The sequence below is a fragment of the Varroa destructor genome, unplaced genomic scaffold (assembly GCF_002443255.2).
Source record: "Varroa destructor unplaced genomic scaffold, Vdes_3.0 BEIS01000005.1, whole genome shotgun sequence".
In the NCBI taxonomy this organism is placed as follows: Eukaryota; Metazoa; Arthropoda; class Arachnida; order Mesostigmata; family Varroidae; genus Varroa; species Varroa destructor.
In genome coordinates this window covers 12,819,215-12,838,536 of record NW_019211458.1, presented here as the reverse complement: position 1 = coordinate 12,838,536, position 19,322 = coordinate 12,819,215, and the positions used below count along the sequence as shown (strand labels likewise).

The 19,322-nt window shown below is 39.3% G+C and overlaps 2 protein-coding genes across 10 annotated transcripts in view; one reads left to right on the top strand and one right to left on the bottom strand.

The window, feature by feature from the left end:
• The window catches only part of HisT (Histamine transporter), a 63,945-nt gene that overhangs the window by 39,988 nt on the left and 4,635 nt on the right, over positions 1-19,322 (bottom strand). Inside the window, exon 2 of one of the 2 annotated variants that reach the window (XM_086989398.1) lies at positions 18,339-18,513. The exons of the other annotated variant lie outside the window; for it this stretch is intronic. The gene's annotated coding sequence lies outside the window, so the exon portion shown is untranslated. The remainder of the gene's footprint in view (positions 1-18,338; positions 18,514-19,322) is intronic. 2 annotated transcript variants of the gene reach the window in all.
• Positions 411-18,345, top strand: LOC111250787 (uncharacterized). Of its 8 annotated transcripts, none has more exons than XM_086989404.1 (9): positions 416-1,153; positions 8,461-8,634; positions 8,739-8,910; positions 9,084-9,164; positions 9,468-9,547; positions 9,871-10,059; positions 10,609-10,752; positions 11,094-11,276; positions 12,086-14,968. In XM_086989404.1, the coding sequence occupies exons 3-9, from the start codon at positions 8,769-8,771 to the stop codon at positions 12,332-12,334; spliced, it is 1,068 nt and encodes a 355-aa protein (XP_086845530.1). In that variant the 5' UTR covers positions 416-1,153; positions 8,461-8,634; positions 8,739-8,768; the 3' UTR covers positions 12,335-14,968. The 8 variants fall into 8 exon arrangements, 7 of the variants coding, with proteins under 7 accessions (XP_086845533.1, XP_086845530.1, XP_086845529.1 ...); XR_015327872.1 differs by lacking the exon at positions 8,461-8,634 and adding an exon at positions 14,975-18,345 and having other exon boundaries at positions 420-1,153; positions 12,086-14,829; XM_086989403.1 differs by lacking the exon at positions 8,461-8,634 and having other exon boundaries at positions 420-1,153.

Below are 19,322 nucleotides of genomic sequence, written 5' to 3'. Positions count from 1 at the left end.
TAGTACAATGAAGTTATAAGTTGCCAGTTTTACAAGTTCAACGTTGATAGACCTTCATTTACTCATTGAATATGCTAATCAAAATTCATCAATATCGATGATATTGATCAAGATCGATGATATCGAGATAGATCTCTATAGAGGTTAAATCTATCTAGTCTTCCAGACGAGTCCGACATAAGAAATTGACAGTCTCTCCGGCGTCTGGATGTCGCTTCCCGTTATCATCTATTATTAATCCTTTACAGCCAACGAGTGTTTGAGAAAAATACAAATCACAAAGGCCAATTTAAAATCAAGGCCAGGATCAACTAGAACAGCATAAGAGTTCTTGTTAGTATCTGTGTTCCATAAAATGTTCGTACGCGGCAGTAAAGCTTGCCTTCAACTGATTCATGATCGATTGTTCCAGTTAGGACACGAAGTGGACAAGATAGAGTTGGATTTCCCTTTCTTTGCTTGCTGCTTTAGCAGGCAGTGACAGATGGATAAGTTGTCTTTGATGTACTGCATTACAAACATAACCTAGCGGACTACCCACGTTCTAAAGAAAAGGAAGCGAACAGACCAAATTAAGTTTGAGAGCATCGAATGGATCGCAGAACTATTTCGAAAAACTATAGTTTATACCGCGTAGTTAACGCACGCTGCTGGTGTTTTGTTCGATCAGCAGTTGTTCATTGGCTAAAGTTGACTTGAGTGGCTCGATTGTTGTTAGGCGTGTCCATGGAATTGTTCTGTATGGATTATACAGTAGATGTCACTGATTGTCACGGCCCTAACTCTAACGAAAGTGATATAACTGCAAATCGTCCGGCCGAAAATGACTGGTGAAGTGCGTCTACTATGCAGCCTTAAAATGCCAAATATTATAACGTAGCACTGGACGGGCATGCTAAAAATGTTAGCGATTTCCATGTAAACAATATCAAAGTAATATACACCTGTAATATCTTGATACGCCATATATAAGCTGTATACAAGCCGTGTTAGATCGGACAATTCAAGTGCCCCTGCCAGAGTCGTATTGACGGATGTTTATTTGCCACCGGACTAAGACTTAATGGCAATGGCGGCATCGGATACACCCGCAAACGTCACCGGTGGAAAAGGTCAACTGAACACGACGTACATTAGCGGCAGAGTGGATGAGGTATGTATACCAGGACAACGTACTAAATCGACGATCGGAGGTAACAAGTGGGAAAGTATAAAAAAAAATCAGAACTAAACGGTTAGTTACATACCAAGCTTAAAATGAAGCTTGAGAGAGCGATTGTCGCTCTGTTAACTGATTTGCTTGGCATCGGCACTTCTTCGCTAAGAAGTTCTTAAATACGATTGGCGATACGCATGAGAATACTGCACGACTATCCTATTCAGGGTAGCCTTCTGAGAAATTCATTTCTTTGTGTAATCTGTCCTCTTTTGCTTTAAACAATTACACTATAGGCTGAGCCATCTTGAAATTCTCATCTGACGACACTCAGTCCTCTCACAAATGAAATGATAATAAATCGAGCGATAAAGATAATAGATTATACTTAAAGATAGAAGGAAGGCCCTTAAGGAAGCACTAAAGGATCAGGCGGTATTTTCACGTCTGCTTCCTAAAATCGATATGAGACACTGGGTTCATTGGACAAACGGTTAGGCTTCTTACAGGGCTAATGCAAACCTAGGCAAATGTTAAGTCAATAGAAATCTGTATTGGTATAATACAAACACGTGATAAGATAAATTGCGGATCATCAAATCAGCGTAAATATATGAACTTACCCTATACAGTGCGATCTCCTAAAAGCAGTTAACCGCTTTACGCTCTTGCCATATACGGAAATCTGCTCTGTAGGCTTCGAAGAGGTTCGATATCTATGACAAAGGAAATTCAAAACTGGTCGTGACTGAAAAAGACAAACGGCCCGATCTGGCTATCATCAGCCATTCAATAAAAATGGAACGCTTGATAGTGTCGTCCATTACTTTGCCACGCAAGTCAAAATTCTGTTAATCCGGGTCTAATTCTACCTTATTTTATAATAAGGCACGTTGAGCACGTTTGTATATTAAAGACACGTTACGAATAGATTTAGCGAGAAGGTCAACATCTTGGCTTTTTCCCCGCAACGGTGTACGAATTATACATGAAATCACATGGCGGGATCTATATTGGCGACGCACGCTTCGTTTGATCTGCATTTAGGTTTCCTATACTACTTCAAGCAGAAAGGTGTACAATCCTTATATTATGAAACCTATGTATATTGGCAAATTGAGTACGTATCCATACGTATTATCGCGGTTGCTTTGACAGCTAATCCTTCGACAGGATAGTTTCAAAGGCCACTTGAAGCAGCAAATGAGTACGTGGCACATAGCCATGACGTTTAGATGCGATCCGTGACGATGAGAAGTTGCCAGATACATCGACAACAGGATGCTAACAAATATATGGGCTTAGAGCTGCTAAGCTTTAGTTTTCACACTAATATAGATTTGCAATTATGGGAAATAACAATACAATGGAGTCGAGTATATATTGTACGAGGTCATTTGAGCCAACTCGTACCAACTCAGTATAAAAAGATACTCTGAACGAAAACCCAGATTGATATGGTCGTAGTATTTCATTATGTTGTTGGCCATAGATACCTGGTGAAAAAAGTTGATTTCACGCGCGCAAGATGCGCTCAGCTAACAAGCTTTTGCTATTGGTTCTGCCATCATTTTACGTGCTTGAATTTCTTCGTATTCCTCAAAGCGTAAATCTACCAAACGATAGGCGATTACAGTTGAACTTCGCTATAACACAAACCACTGAGTCTATGTAATCAAAATAGCCGATTCTTGACCGACTCAAGCTTAGGGCCAAACCTCTCTGAATGGTCATGTCGGTACCGGTAATAACGACCAAATAGCGAATCTATTCCAGATTTCATAAAATTGTCCACGTTACTAAAGCGTGTACATACAGGGTATGAGTAAACGCTTATTATCATGTAAACGTCGAAACAGTGAACAAGTCATTTATACGTGGCGTCCCAAATATTCCAGGTCAGACCTAAATCCCTCAGCTATCCGAAGTCTTTTCACAGTAACGCTCGTCTTTGTTCCCTAGTGGAAATTTAGGTATTCCGTTAAAAGTCGAAACGTCTCTCGGGATCTGTTTACTAAACAAATATGCTCCATACGTAGCTCTCTAACATCTCGAATTTCGATTTGTTCATCACGACGCGTCCGTTTATCAAAGATTTAATGCAGACGACAGATTATAATTGGAACACAACTTTCATTCTCGCCTTCCTTTACAATTCATATCACGTAAAGGACGTGATCAACGCAATATTGTTTATATGTTGCTCTTTACAGGTCGACGGAGATGCTGATAGCTTTCAATTAATAGATCACATTTTATACCAAGGTTTCGGACAAAATAGACATTTATTTCTACCTGTGCCTAGAGACCCGCTGCTTTAGGTGAGCAACAGTAAAATATCGTTGTACCAATTATTTTCACGACAACGGACCGGACCGATACTCGTAAGTGTAGACATATTACCTGTCGAGACGAAAAACCGGCAAAGAACTGGATAACCAATTCGCTATTTAATTTTCGGAACTTTATTGAATGTATAGGACGAAGTTCCTAAGCAAAGTTTGCTTAGAATAGATCAAAACTTCTCTAGAATTTGTTGCGATTTTTTGGCTTGGAGTATTCGGGTCGAAGTTTCTGTATTCATTCATGAAGTTTGTTCGCTACTGAGGTACATGTATCATCTCTGTCTTTGATATTTCACTTTATTGCTACTACATTGGCTTCGACTTATCAACCCGCTAATCAGTCAGAACCGTTTAAAGGCCAATACGTGGCACATTCGTTAAGTTAAAGTATTGTGCCCCAAAATGTCAGCCCCTAAAATCAGCTAAATAGAAGCAACGAATGTAGTACCAATAGTATCATACGGTGGAAAGAAGCGATGCCCTGCTCGGAAAACGTGTATATAACGCCGTTAAAAATATGCATAGATACAGATTTGACTATTAATAATGTATACATGGCAAAATATGAGAAATCCTAAAACGGAAAGGCTAACGGATCACTTTGTGGTTCATCCAATCTAACCCATCCCGCTAATCATTCCTGAAATTGCTCTGTGCTACTCCAATACCCTGAAGAAATTCGGGTTGGAGAACTAGTGTTCTTCTTGCTTTGGTCAATCCTTGCATAGAGAAGTTGACAGAATAAAAAAGCACCCGTTTGTTGAAAATAGTCGATTTTATCTAAGGAATCACTCAACGCTTCTAAGTCGCATGATGCAACTCCAAGTTACCTACTTGGTTGCTGCCGATCGATATTTCTTACAAGGCATTATCAGTTCGAATGGGGTATGCATCGTGATCCGTTTCCGTAAACCGAAGTGTATATTATATGCGTCACTGTTTACAGGCATACATGCTGTGTACGTCCGAAAATATTGTTAATAGCGATAGGGAGCTTCCTATCTATGCTACCACGTAGAATGTTGTTCAAGCAACAAAGGACCTATGTTTTGGGGTCTGCCTAAATACTCGCCACTTCGCAAAGAGAAATATGCCCTATTACGGATAACGGGCTATCTAGTTGGCGTGAATACGTACTACTTAATGTGGTCGTTGGATTACTAAGTCTGCTTATACCTTTTTTTTGCTGTCAGGCGGCCGCAGTAGTACCGTAGTACTGTCACGTACATAATATTCATTTCATTAGGCTTACATTCATTCATCACAAAACGTGAACATAGAAATACGCTAGGGCACTACTCAGAAACGCTGTTTATTCGTGCGGTCTACGCAAGTGGTTCTCACGTTTTTCGTCCGATCAGTATAACCTAATCCACTTGCCTTTTGGTACGGATCATTATTTAGACCTATATGACATTTCCTTGTACCTCCTTACTTGGAGCCGAGTAGTAAATTCGCAGATGTAAAGGCTGGAGTTTTCGATCTAGTAGACGTATTCTGGTTGAGCTTATGGAAATTTTAGTCTGCTGGGCATAACTTTGGTGAGCTACGATTCTAACGAACCGTCTTGAATCTATGAGTCAAGTGAAGTCTAAAAAAGTGTAAGTGCTTCAAGCTGTCAAAGGTATAGCAGTCTCGTGATGCACCAGTGCATCCTAATATTATAGGATAAGCAAGAACGGGCAGCGACTAAACGGTATGCAAACTGAAAAAACGCATCTAAAGGATGTAATAAGAACATAAATGAGCATCTTAGTGTGTCAGGATATTTCAGGCTACGTTTTACGTAAACTGGAGCAGAAATCGCTGTGTTCTTCTGCGGCTGCAATTTTCACACGCGGAAGATATAAAAGCCCGCACACGTGAAGGATATAGTAAGTTGACTGCCGTTTGATCACTAACGTACAAAGCTTCACGGTCGAACGGCTCGCTGACCTGACATGTTAATTTCTATGTTGTGGATAACACGGTAGGGCTTAAAATAGCGCTGGACTAAAAACCCAAATAGAACATACAGAAGCCTGTCGGAAAACAGCGGATATAAGCGGAGGAGTATTACAGAGAATTAGAATAAGCCCTAGCGTACATACTGTCTTCCTGAAGAGAGAGCTACAAGCGCAGCGCGTCAGTTGGAGACGGGGTATTTGACGGACCCTTTTGAAATAAGGGGGAAAAGGAGAGACCTTTCAATAGCAGAAAAACATTCAACACAGCTGAGATCGAATGATATATCGGAATCATGCAAAGAGGCAGCTCCTGCGATCTCGAAGAGGCCATGGCACTGCCACACACACGACTTCATATCGAACAAAGGAAAGAGAGCTTCAGAGGGGTCGCCGGATGGCTTACTAGTGCTAGAGGGTGTGTCTATTCACTTAGTCCGCTTTGTTGTTAATGTAGCATCAAAGATTTGTTCCCATTAGGAACCTAGTTGACCTATATTTTGTTAGAACTATACAGCGTTTCGCTGACAGACCTATGAACTAATATGGAAACCATAAAAATTCATATAAATTTTAATGATAATACCTTTTTTAAATCCTAATTTTTGTGTTTTTTTTCCTGATTATTATTATTATCTGGCAACAATTTTTGTCGCTCTTGGTCTTGGAGGACTCTCAACAAGCTTAATTATAATCGTATACGACGGACCATTTATGGGGAAGTATCCGGGTGCGTTAGATAGTCTATAAAGAAAGAGTCTGTAAAATTCCCAAACCTTCCAAAAAACAAATGCAAGAGATGTCTGCTACAAAAAAATAAGAAATTCGACATTTTAGCTATCTCGGTAATAAAGCGCTCGTTATCTTTGTGTCCTTATGCTAATGTCCAGCTTTCCGGTTCTGCGCCAGAAGTTCACATAGAGTATTGTGTGCTATCGCCTCCAATAGCGTGATGATAATCACTAGACTAATAATATTCTTTTGAATGGGTTTGAGTGATGCCGTCTTGATGGGATCTAGCAGAGAAAGGTCTACCAACTGTGGGCCTATGGGTGCGGGAGCTCGGTGCCGACGGATGGACGTTTTCGTCAAAATTACCACCCACTAATTTTCATCACGCCAATAGACCGGTTGTTCGATTAATAGCATGATTTATTAACTTTAATATTATGAGGTATCTAAAGTAATGCTTACCGCAGTACCAGACGTACAACTAATTTTTTAGTAATTTGAGCATTTCAAGCTAGAAAGAAGATTACGGAATAAAAAAGATAAATAGACCACCTTGAAAAGGTGCCATCAACAAGATATGTTTAAGTGGTGACGGAGGTCAAGCAAAGTCCCAAAAAGAGGCAAACCTGTACCTGCTATAAATGATAAAAAATATACTGTAGATACGATAATCAATTTTCGACCTATTAGAAAAAACTATAGAGGAACAACTTTACATACACAGAGTAAGAGCCTCCCTAAAGGTTGTGTAGTAAATACGGTTTCTCATATGACAATATAATTTTGGACGATACTGACTGCTTTTTGAAGCTCAGCAACACTCATTTTTTTTTTATTTTAGAAACAATTTGATTTAATCAAGTTAATCGACAGGGAAGTACAGACAGAGTTGCTTCTACAGCACAATACGAGATCCTATTTCTGTAGTAAACAATGGAAACAAAATCCAAGAGTTGCTAACTCCGTAGATTTGAGAATTTCCATGTTTTGATCTATGTAGTTTGTTAGTGACGCGTCATCATGACAAGAATAGGGCTAGTTTTGGTATTTGTATATTAGATAACTTTTTTTATGTAGCTTGTGCTTTTAATTGAAGGAGTGATTAGAATGCTGGTTTAAGTGCTTTGCATGCAGCTTAAATGTAAGTGCGAAAATATTGAATCTAAGATACAGAGTTAAGCTTGCATTGCGATAATGGCAAACTTTACCCATTTTAAAATGCTTGACCTTCGGGTCTACGGGAACACAGATAAAAGAGCTATGTCACAGTAAGGACGAAAATTCAAACTTTTGACAAAATATTATCAAATAGAAAAAAATGGTAAGCCCTCTACTGTTCAGACTAATTTCAATATTTTGCTCGATTAATTGAAGTTTTAAGCAAAAACATGGTTCCCAAGTCATAACCGTAATGATAAACGTTTAAGTAATTTCATCAAACAACAACAGCAACAACAAAGGTGTTGAAGAAAAAAGCGGGAACAAAATAAGGGATTACTAAATTTTAATTCAAATTATTTAATTTTTCCCTCTCAATTATTTTTAATTAATGTACAATAATAAATTAACAAGCGAGTTGTCTCGGCAACAGTAATGACAGCTTATATAAATTTCTGAATAAAATACGCCATACCTGTCACTCTTACAAATTAGAGTTCCTAAATAAAACAGCGCCTCAGCATCCCATTGAGAGAAAAACAGTTTTTGCCCGGTTCTATCGTTTCTCGAGTTCTGACCTAATTTTTAAAACGTCGTGCATATTCTCTCACGCCCGGCAGAGAATTATCACTTTCTACGTGTGGTTTACGATGTCAGCCTTTCCTCTTACTTGCTTCTGCACCGTTTAATGCGAGGATAATGGAAATTTTATTAATATCGGCAACTTGCAATCGAAAATCTGCACCCGCTGATTATCAGACCAATAAAGATTTAAGATGCGTTCAATGGCAGCTGCCTATAGCAATTGACGACAAGTCCTTCTTGTAAAATCTAAACCGTTTAGTAGCGACCATACCGATGACGAGTTTCTTATCTCTGTGACACTTTTTATCAGATTACGAGTACACTATGAAATTGAATGGACGCTAATCAGATGCCTTATTCGATCAGAACAATGTGCGATGCAAGTTATAGCTCTGAGCTAATGCTGTAAAAAAATACGTAGTTATAAAAACAAATGAAAATGTGTGCCTCTGAGCTCACCTGCTCATATTCTGCACAGAGCAGCTGTATACAGGTTGCTTTTTACAGAGTTGACAAGTGTTTTTTGCACTCTGGCGACCAGGTAAAGGCGTAAGGCAATGTTTTCAACTCTATTCAGGCTTATTTCTGCTAGTCGACGTAATTTGTTCGCAGCTGCCTTATTACTGTCAATGTCATCAACCTATAAAAATAAGGGAACAGACCTGCTGCTGCTGCTGCTGCTGGAGAGAGACGTATCAATAGCCATCATCGTAATGTGCGTATACGCGAATTAATTCGAATAGCAACCAGCAGAGGTACAATATAAAACCATATAATACGATGCTCTGAAATGTACTATGTATTGCTACAACTTAACAGGTAAACTTGGCGTTTGGAGGCTCGCACCTAATGCTTTTCCAGCAAGATGTCCCGTTAGGACTTGAGGTACACAATATGCTGTCCTCATCGTCTCTGACACCAGTCGGGATGATCGCGAAAACTGCGGAGCTCTTTGGTAGATCCGCCCTTCCTACATCAATAGGACCGAAAGGTTGGTACAAATCCATTATTTTGGGTATGTGTAGTTCTGCGATGTTACATATCGTTAACCATAAGATGTCAAACGTGAGGGTTATCATAAGGGTACGTTCGATTCTATGTGACGATAACGTTTAAGCAACTCAAGGCAATGTAATCTTCGCCTAATTGTACTCAAATTTGCAGATCCATCACAGTTCCTCATTCCTCTGTTCCACCACTCACAACTGGATATTGTCGAGACAATTATAACTCAACCACGGCCAGGTATCATATAAGACCTCACAAAGATAATAGAAACATCAATGATTAGTTTACGCATAAATCTTGATATTCCAGGAGGCGTTATGAGTCGAATAGGCGCTTATGAACAAATAATTCGTTTTTACGATCCAACAACAAGTTGTTATTATGCGTCGTACCTTGGCCGAAAAACAGCCTTTTAGAATGAGAACAAATATCCTATTTATACAAATGTGGTGCATATATCCAGCACATTTAGAAATACAAAAAATTGCTAATCGATAGAGATTAACGACAATTGCTCGTACGATGTTACTTTCCATCCAGGCAGTTTTACTAGGAGTTTCCAGATTAACGGGGAAGATATGAGTGCGCTTTTTTTACTCAACCTTACAACTATTTATATGGTAAGCTCAATCAAAATCAACATAAACAAAAGCATAAATCATATATGGTAACCGATGATGGCCCATATTAAGGTTGACCTCATACTTCAATATAATAAATAGAATAAACGGTCCACTTGAAGGTTTACATTATGAAACTGTTGGAATCTGGCGTAGCAACCAAACGACCGACACTTTATATTTAAGCGATCTGATTAAACTGTTAAAGTTGTTGATGACAACGGGTTCTCGCTACGAATGTTAGATGTACGCAGACAGCATTTCGAACGAATTCGGTCATGTGGCTAATTAAGATCGGTGTGTGATTTTCGTTGATCAAATAGGGGTCACCACGAAGTCGTATTCTTGCAAACGTAAAAGACCGTTCAGGTGACTGTATCGCTGTGTTTCGCGGCCCAGAAGGGAGTCAGGGATGTGTGTGCTGCTGTACACGCTGTTCCCAAAATCGCCTAGTAAATACGAACCTTCACGCTACTCAACGAAGGAGTACTATGTTCCATAACCCTCAACAGGTCGCTTGTTAATTTATGACGGCGGGATCAGTATTTTGATTTTCGATATTTTCACTATTCCAAACTGATTTGGATCCTTTTAATAGTTTTTGTGGCTTTGGCAAACTAATATTAGTATAAATCTAGTAAAAAATGAAAAAAAAATAGAAGTAAAAAGAGGGACACCTAACGCGGCACATTGTAACAGGACTATACGATGGAGCATTTGTAGCGCGTGGTCTTCAAAGTCAGGCGCAGATACGTTCTTTTTTTCGTGCTGAAAGCCGTACATAGGACAGTTTTCGGAATCCGTCTTTATTCCAGCATAATTTTTAACTAAAACAAACAAGTTTTTTTTACGTGCGTGTGGAAGAGTTGGCACCTATTAGGGTAATGGTAAGAAAACCCCCAAGGCCTCGTTATATGCTATTTATGGTGAACGTAGTATATTTGTTGACAAATCCATCTCAGGTTGCGTCTCTAGTTTAGGCTATAGCGTTACATAAAATTTCTCTATTAGACAGGCAGAATTACTAGAATAGGATAATTAATGGTGATTTGTTGCTTTAGTCTCTCACAGTAGAGTCTCCACCCGGACACGTCATTGGACATATTGCGCTACATCACGATTTCTACGGAGTTTACAATGAGGGCATGCTACAATTGCTCTATAGTATACCGTTTAAAGCCAATAATGGATCGGGCTCTCATACCGTACGTGGTAACATTTGGCAACATGTCCTCACACATCGTAATATTTGCAGTCCAACAAAAACAAATAGAATATAAAGACCAGTAGAATCGAGCCTAAGAGTTCGGACATCTCATTGCAACCTAATTCAATTTTTTCTGTTAAGAGAAGCGAACGCGTCTCAAGCGATTAACTAGGACCCAAAATAAATCAACTTCCCATATTAGAACGAAGGATTTCAAATTCCATATCCTAGATAAGCTTCGGAATGACTGATCATCAATCGACTATTTTCTGTTAACTTAACTTCAAATAGTAATAAGGCCATATGAAATTTGATTTCAATCTAAACTAACGGCGACAGGTAACATCCGTTGGTGCCGGAAGACAGACAGGTACGAGTTCAGACAGTAGAAACAATCGCGAACAGGGTTGCATCTCTCGATGTGACGGCCCTCATAGCGCCCTCAAGATCAATATTCGACTACCGCATGGCACGCATTCATCAGATCATAAGCTATTACTTGTCGCGACAGCAATTTGCATGGTAAGATTCACTTCTCATCGTTTTTTTTTTTTTTTTTCATCACTTGCACTGCATACATATACTCGGCGTGAATCCGTATTCTTTCAGTTTGGGGTACAAACAGAACGAATCCCTCGACCTCTGGAATGGCTTGGATGCATTCGCGTACGTAACGTACTTGAAGAAGGCTTTTGCTAGTAACCACTTTCTGCCAATCAGAGTCTTGCTAGTATGGCAGTACGTTCCTATGGTAGAAACCTATATCAACAGCTAAAATCTTACAAAGATTAGTTTAAATTTAAGGTGAAAGCTTGATCTAGTTATGCGTTTAAATTTTAAGCAAATACAAGCGACGATAAACATCTCACGTGAAAGTATCGTCAGAGTATTAATGAATCTGGTGAAAGGAAACGCCATGGAGAAAGTTGTTTACAATAATGCTTACTTTTAGTAAGTTTTATGTTTGATTGGAAGGAAGTACATGTTACTATACGCTTTTGTCCATTAGCCAAAAATTCGAATTTAAGCTATTGGCTGATCAGACCAGCATTTGTCTGATTTGGAGAATAAACTATTAGCAGATAGGGCTAACTGAACGAAACTATATACTACGATATAATAAAATTTGAAGAACACGATATCGGCAAGTTTTATTTTACTTTGAAAATTATCAGAAGGTCGTGTAAGGTGGGCTAAACGTTCCAGCCAACTTAAATGCCCCAAGGGAAAGGCAAGGAAAATAGAGTTCCTACGAATCTTTTTATTCATACGTTAGCCTAACGTAATCTGCGCCATATGTAGAAAACAATGTCTGCCAAAATCACTTTCAGCAAATTGGGTGCGGACCGGTTTCACTATTTGGGCCATTCTGCATAATCCTGGGTCACGGCCATGGATACATCAGCGTCAATTGCACCAATCCCTTCACAAATATAATGTGTCGGGGAGCGAATTGTTTCAACAATTTTTGCAGGTTCTGTCCTTCGCATAGCTTTACAGGAAAAATCGAAAAAGGTAAAATCACAGAACGGAGGTGGCTATTCGATATTGCCGCCCCGCATCGAGGTCAGCCATTTTGAGAACATGGCCTCAGGTAGATCGTTTGTTGCAAGCCTGGTGTGGCAAGTTGCTCTCCTATTATTGGAACTTAATATTTGTATTCAACGGCTTCTGGATGGTTTGCAACATGTCGCGATAGAGCTCGCCGTTGTCATTCACGAAAAAAGTGTCCAATGGCCTCTTCGTCCCTTTTTCTCTTCGATTTTTTGTGAGTAAGGTAGGCGTTCGACACTCACCGTCACGCTTTCTGATCCTTAGGTGTAACAATTTTATTTATTACCTTAGACTGAGCTACAGTTAATCAGCGGAGTGTCACCTTAATGATTTTCCCAGTTCGATAATAAATTTTTACGAAAAACAGCGGTACTCCAAGCTGTAGCTTTCCAACATTGCAAGCAACACGGGCTGCTGTGCTCATCGCTTGACGTCTATCGGCTCTCGTTTGTCTACAAACATTGGGGAAAACATTAAATTAATCCTAAACGTTTAGCTTACCCTAGGTTACTGCATATATTACAGTTGCTGAATTAGAGTGCATTACCCCATAGTATACTAATATCGAGGCTTACTCACGCATTGCTTGCATCTCCAATAGCCATTAAGGTGAGTAGCATTCTGAATGCAGCTTTTTAATTAACGGAAGGCTGCGCTTGGCGTTCTATCACAGTATAATCTACCATCGATAGGACGCGTGCGAAGGTTTATCTGTTTTGGTTCGCACAACGATATGATACCGCCAAGGCAAATACATATCAAATATATGTATTGAGATTATCGAAGTCAGAGACGTCCCCAGTTTGCTAAATTCTGCAGCTAAAGTCACCCGGTGCAGTTGACGGAAAACGAAAAAATCCACTTAGAAATGCAGCATTGGTCGATATGCTTTGCTAGATCAAAAAGAAGAGTAAAATATATGGAAATGTTTATATGCTTTATTTATTTTAAGGGATTCTTTGACGGGAAGTATTTTTTTTTCGCTATTTTGCCTTTGGCCGTTATTCACATTCGAAATAACCATACTATAAGGATTTTATGTGAAAAAAAAAAAAAAAAAAAAACAATTCCCAATACATTTCAAACGTACTTTTTTTTTTTCTGGCGAATGCTTAGAAAATTATATATAGTTTACGAGAGCGTTGCGAAAATCGTGATAGTATTACTATTGAGATTGTCATAACAGTCAATTGTTTAGAAAAATATTGCTCAAATAACTAGTATGGTTTCATATTATATTTCGAAATGCATTATTATTGTACGGTAAGGGTCCGCGACTGCAGAAATAGCAAAAGTTCTTCGACACCCAACGCATTATGAGACTATGATAAACAAACTAGCGGAAAAGGCACACAGTCTGAGAGAAACAGGGCAATAAAGTTTTTGTTCATAAAAAAAATAGGCTATTGATGAGATATCCTCTTCATTAAATAAAATTAAGTTATTAAAAAGGGTAAAACCTAGAAAAATTGAATGACAACTGTAACCTAGAGCGTGCTCTTATATACTCACGAGCCAACTTGTAAATCTCCGTGTTCTCGAGATAAATAGAAAAACTATTTTAAAATCTCCCGGATCCAATTCGATTGAGGTACGCCGGGACTGAAACCCACTGGGTTATTCATTGTCTTGTTGTCTTTTCAAAAATTCAGACATCGCTGTGCCTTTGGGACATAGTCTGACTAGATGTTTGCCTTAGTGATATTTAGATGCGATGTATCTCAACTTAAATAATTCTATCAAATTATTATGATGAATAAACTATTGCTTCAATCCAGTAACATTCTGTATACCATCATATTTCACTGTTTTAAATATATAAATAATCGGCTGCCATAATGGTATATATATATATATATATATATGTAGGAGTGGTAACGTAATGAGTAAACGCAAATTCATGCAATATTTAGACCGTAATCTTAACGGCGTCGTTGTCATCACAGCGGTTTTACTTTTTGAAAAGCAGCGACTGTTCTATATACATATGCATATATAAAAGCAGCTATGTCAGCTCCTCAAACCACTCCCTGAGTTGTTTTCGCGGTCGGCAAGACCGCGTTGGATCGTAACGCCTGCAACGTAGGCGCACCTTAAGGCGGAGGTGTTTGTGGAATTCCGATAAAGGCTGGCGTGAGATCCATTAGAGTACGTTGTCTGGAGGAGATGACAGGGGAAAGGTTTTTATACCTTCGTCCGGAAGAAACGCTTTCTGATGGATTGATTGGGGTTACTGTAACCCAGTAAGGCCTTCTTAAGGGACGTCAAAAAAGTAGCGCGTATTGGAACTCAGAAACGTCGAGCAGAAGTATGTTCGATTCCATGGCCGGTGATGGACACGGCACAATGAGCAAACATAAACGCAATCTATTTCCAGTTGCTCGATAAGTAGCGTTCGCCAGAGAATGGAAGATGTTCGGAATACCTGTACTTACACGATATCCAGCGAGCCCATTGACGGTTTCGGGCCTGGTCAGCGTTGCAAGGGCATCGACATCTTGGACAAGCCGTTTTTCACGAGGTATAAAGAAGGACAATTACTAGCGTTGTAACCACTGTAGATCCATTGGGGATACGTCATACCAATGGGAGTAACGCCGTGCATAGGGGCCGAAAAAACCGTCCTAGCACTGTATTCGAACTAAAGCTTCTGAACTGTTTCCCAGGTAATTCGAATGTGTAATGGAAACCCTGTTCACACCCGCGTCGGTTGAAGAGCCTATCCTCCTATTATTACCAGAGCTTACGAGGCGGGTCCGGGAAGTGTTCGCCCGGCATGAAATTTACCAACGGCATAACCTAAGTACAGAGCGTAATACGCTCCATCTAGTATCTAATCCCACCTTCCCTTCGAAAAAATGAGGTTAGACCTCATGAGCTCCCTGCAGGCGATCAACCTTTCCCGGTCTTGATATTGCTTGACCGTTTCACATTTGTCTCGTCCAGCTCGCGTCGATTCGGGAAGCGACATGGGATGTCATAATCCGAGCGCTGTAAGCTGCGTAGTGCTTCAGCGCCGTGATGGACAACACGACCTGCCTCGAATCGCGGCAGGTTGCAGACTGCCACATCAAAACGAATGTGGGACACCAAATGCGACGGGCTGGCCCAGCGTACCATTTGAATGGTTACAGAAGAGGTTGTTATCTGCTGATGAAAGGACAGCTTGCTTTAGAAGCTGTTGCCACGGATGGGATTTTTGCTCATTATATTTAAAATAAATGACATTCGAATCGCTTTCCGGCCTTTGGGCCGAACTGGCTAGAGAGGCCCAAGAACGCCGACAGGCGGGATGCCTCGGAACTGAGCCTGAGCGGCATTAACAGCTTCGGAATCAGTAGCGGCATATGATGGCGCGGTTTCCACGAGATACAGCAGAAGTCAAAAGGGCAAAGCCTGAACTCTTTTAAAAGCAGTCGCGTTGCCGCGGGTTATATTTATTATCGTAAGCCGAGTGGCTTCACACGGTTGTCGGCTATATTGGTAAACATACTTCAATGCGCGATTTAATGTCAGATGCACGACGTGAATAACGTGTTAACACTGTAATATCATAATCCCTTGATATATATTAAGTAGGTGAGTTTAAACAGATTGGTTAAAGGCAATTGTCATGTTGAATACCCTGCCCATACCATACCAGAGCCAATGGTCTTTCCCTTATGGAAAATACATCAAAGAGCCATTGAGGAAGTACCAAACCGAATGTTTGTTGAAGTTCATGGATCCCGCTGTTATCAGCAGTGTATTGACCGGAACGGTATTCATTTGCTGAACATCTACGGTAGGCCAAGCTACACTTCATGTAAATCCGGCTGCAATTTGCAAATCCGATTGCAAAGAAAAATTAGTGAGCTAAGGTTGTGTGTATGTATTTTTCTGGGTATGCTGGTTGATAACCTTTATTGTTGTTGTGACGTGGTACTACGTTGATATGAAGTCCATGGTTTTCGAAAGTACAAAGGTTCTTTGCATATCTTAGAACCCGGGTAAGAAACATGCCATAGTAACACATCATAAATCATTTTTACTTATGATACATTTTTTACCGTGAATGTATCATGAATGCCTAGCATTAAAGTCGGGACGTGTTCATTAAGTCGAGACACAGGCTTATGCGCTATAGAAGCCGTAATCTTAACAGCATGTTTGTCAAAATACTCATCCTTGACAAACTCCAACGATTGTTCAAAGTATATAAAAGGATTAAAAAATATACAAAGTTAGTCCTACGCGTACTAATTACCTTGTAAACATTTCGACACCGGAAGAGAGAAGCGTATTTTAGTACGAATTTGTCACAGAATAAATGCGGACAATGTTAATGGTTTTCGTATAAGTGTTATTTTTATACACGCGTCTGTAAATATTACATACAATTTATGCGCTTTTTTCGTATTTTTCTGACTATTTTACTTCAGGGAATATTTTGTGCATAATGTTCATGCAGGCAGGAACATGTTGGTAATAGGTAATACGATTTAAGTCGATAGACAGGTTAACGTGATATCTTATTACTCTGGAAAAGATTTGAAGGAGAATGTTATTAAAGATTAATTTAAATAAATAAAGTTAAAGTTAGGCTATAAAAAAGAACGATAAAAAGTAATGATGCAGTGTTTTCTTCTAGTTTACGTGAATCTAGTCAATCCTCTACGCCAATCTAGTTGTCTACAATATAGCACTTCTTTAAAGTGTTATTAAAATATATCGAACATTTGGATTGATCAAGAGGTGGTAGACGGACATCACATTTAGTGGAGATATACATCGAGGACGAGATTTTTTACTTTGTAATGTTATTACAATGAAATTTATACCACAGTATTGTGGTCGTTTTTATGAGAAGGAAAACGTATGTGTACCTTAACGTTTTTAAGTGACAGTCGACTTGTGAAACAAATATTCGTTTAATTAGTAAACCATTGGTGGATAGCTTTTAGGATCAGGACAGGACGAGTTGAAATATCGTGATCCATTCCCACGAACAACGGTGTCAAGTAAATAGGGTTGACACACTCCTGTACGCTATGTGCCCTCATAGTTCTAGCATCCTTTTATTCTCTTTAACGTTTTCATTTTCGCAAGCTGGCCATGTTGATGATCACCTCTAAGGCCTAGTCGATGATGCGGCCAAACTGTCCTGTTTGTAATTGACAGCCGAGCATATACATCTACACGTGTTTTGCTAATTGTTCCTTTTAGAGTAAAAAAAAAAGCGAAGCAGAAGAAAGGTGAAATTAAAAAAGAAAAAAGCGCTACTTTTAGCTTCTCCGTCATCGTGAAGCCAGCAGACTCATTTAAACTTCAACAAACAGCAAACTTAAACAATTTATTGGATTGCTATTTCATTACAGCGTCAATAGATGCAATAAAAAAAAATGGACTACTACAAAATAATATTAGCTGGAGCACAGTTCACCAGACGTAGATTACCGAGTTGTGTCGAAAGGCGTGTTTATCTAATTTAATAATCAGCTTTGTAAAACGAAATCGTTTAATAGAGAATCATTTTGACAAAATTGATATTTAAAAAGTTACGCTCGTTACGGGTCGTGACGTGTTCAGCTAAATTAAGCCCAAAAGTTGTAAGTTAGAGCTTTACGAAAAACAATATCCTTTTACAATAAATAGAGGTTTTTTGAGAACGAATACAACGGGCGTAACATTCACGCGACGCTATGAACGCGGTGAAATGTATAAATAATATATATTTATATATATATATATATATATAAAATATGAGTGGAGGGACCTGCGTGTTGTATTATCATATCCAGTATTTGTCATGTGAATGTCTAAAAAGTGATAACTTTATTAATACCAGGATATCACTTGAAATAGTTTTGCTGGCTGTTTTTATCTAGCAAAACAAGTAATACTACTAAAGTGACGAAGATATGTGTACCATTAAAATGGTATCCTTAGATTAGAGTCTGTAGGTGCCATAGTAGATCAAATAATAATAAAAATCGGCAAATCGAAATAAGAATGGGGTTGTTATCGGGTATACATCAAATGGAATATTACAGGAAATTGAGAGGTAGCAAGGACGCATTCGCATAAGTTGCATGACTGGCCTGTTAAACGATAGAACTGCTGCTGTCATCAAGATTCTTATGAAGCACAATATCCGGGGGTGCCAAGTTACGCCTCTGTTAGCGAGCTTTTCCAATGTCGTCGGTTAAGTGATGACAGACTGGATCTGAAATAGGTAAAAGTTCCTATATAATCAGCGCGAGAAAGTTACACGGATTAACAAACCAAAATGCCTGTTACGGAAAAAGATGCCAAAACAGGTGAATCGTCTAACGGCAGGTCTGCGCAAATGAAACATACACCTACAATAGGTGCAGAATGCTATGGGACCTTAAGCAACGAGGAGACTAATTGGACACAGCAGAGGATACATACTAAAATGCAGTGGTCATCCTATTCAGTTTGTTCGCTAGATCTAAAAACTTCAGAGTAAAAATCCCAGGAGAGGCTTTACCGTTTTTCATATACTGCTCAATTTGCGTAGCACCATGAACGCTGGTTTGGTACCCGTGACGCTATTGAATATATGCAGGTTGTGTTTTACAATAGAGTAAACAGAATTATACTGTGTATACACCAGCCAGCCAATGTGTCGGTGTACTGTCAGCATAGAGCTTGTAGTATGAAAAGCACTACGACAAAGTCTTACGGACCCTCTATATGGCCCACATCGTTCGGTATGTACATTCGTACGTAGATAGGCAAGCCATCTAGCGTTCAACCTCTGCTGTCTTGTTAGTCAACGAACCATTTTTGTTATGGTACGTTAATTAATTATAGACTAACAAAACTAATTAGGAGTAAATGAAGAATGTAGCAGAGGACATAATCGTTTGAGTCAATCTTCACGAAGGAACTTGTTGTGTTCTGTTACTTATTTAAAAATGATTTGAGGTCTTTCTAGCGTCAATCAAGATCAACAATCTGCGCTACTGTACAGATTAGCTTAATCGGCTACCGTGTGATCTCTCCTGG

Excerpts from the sequence above, each read along its gene's own strand:
- LOC111250787 (XM_086989403.1), top strand. The coding sequence starts at position 1,064 with ATGGCAATGGCGGCATCGGATACACCCGCAAACGTCACCGGTGGAAAA. Across the intron at positions 10,753-11,093 it reads ATGGATCGGGCTCTCATACC|GTAACATCCGTTGGTGCCGG; the intron begins GTACGTGGTAAC and ends TAACGGCGACAG. Across the intron at positions 11,277-12,085 it reads TCGCGACAGCAATTTGCATG|CAAATTGGGTGCGGACCGGT; the intron begins GTAAGATTCACT and ends AATCACTTTCAG.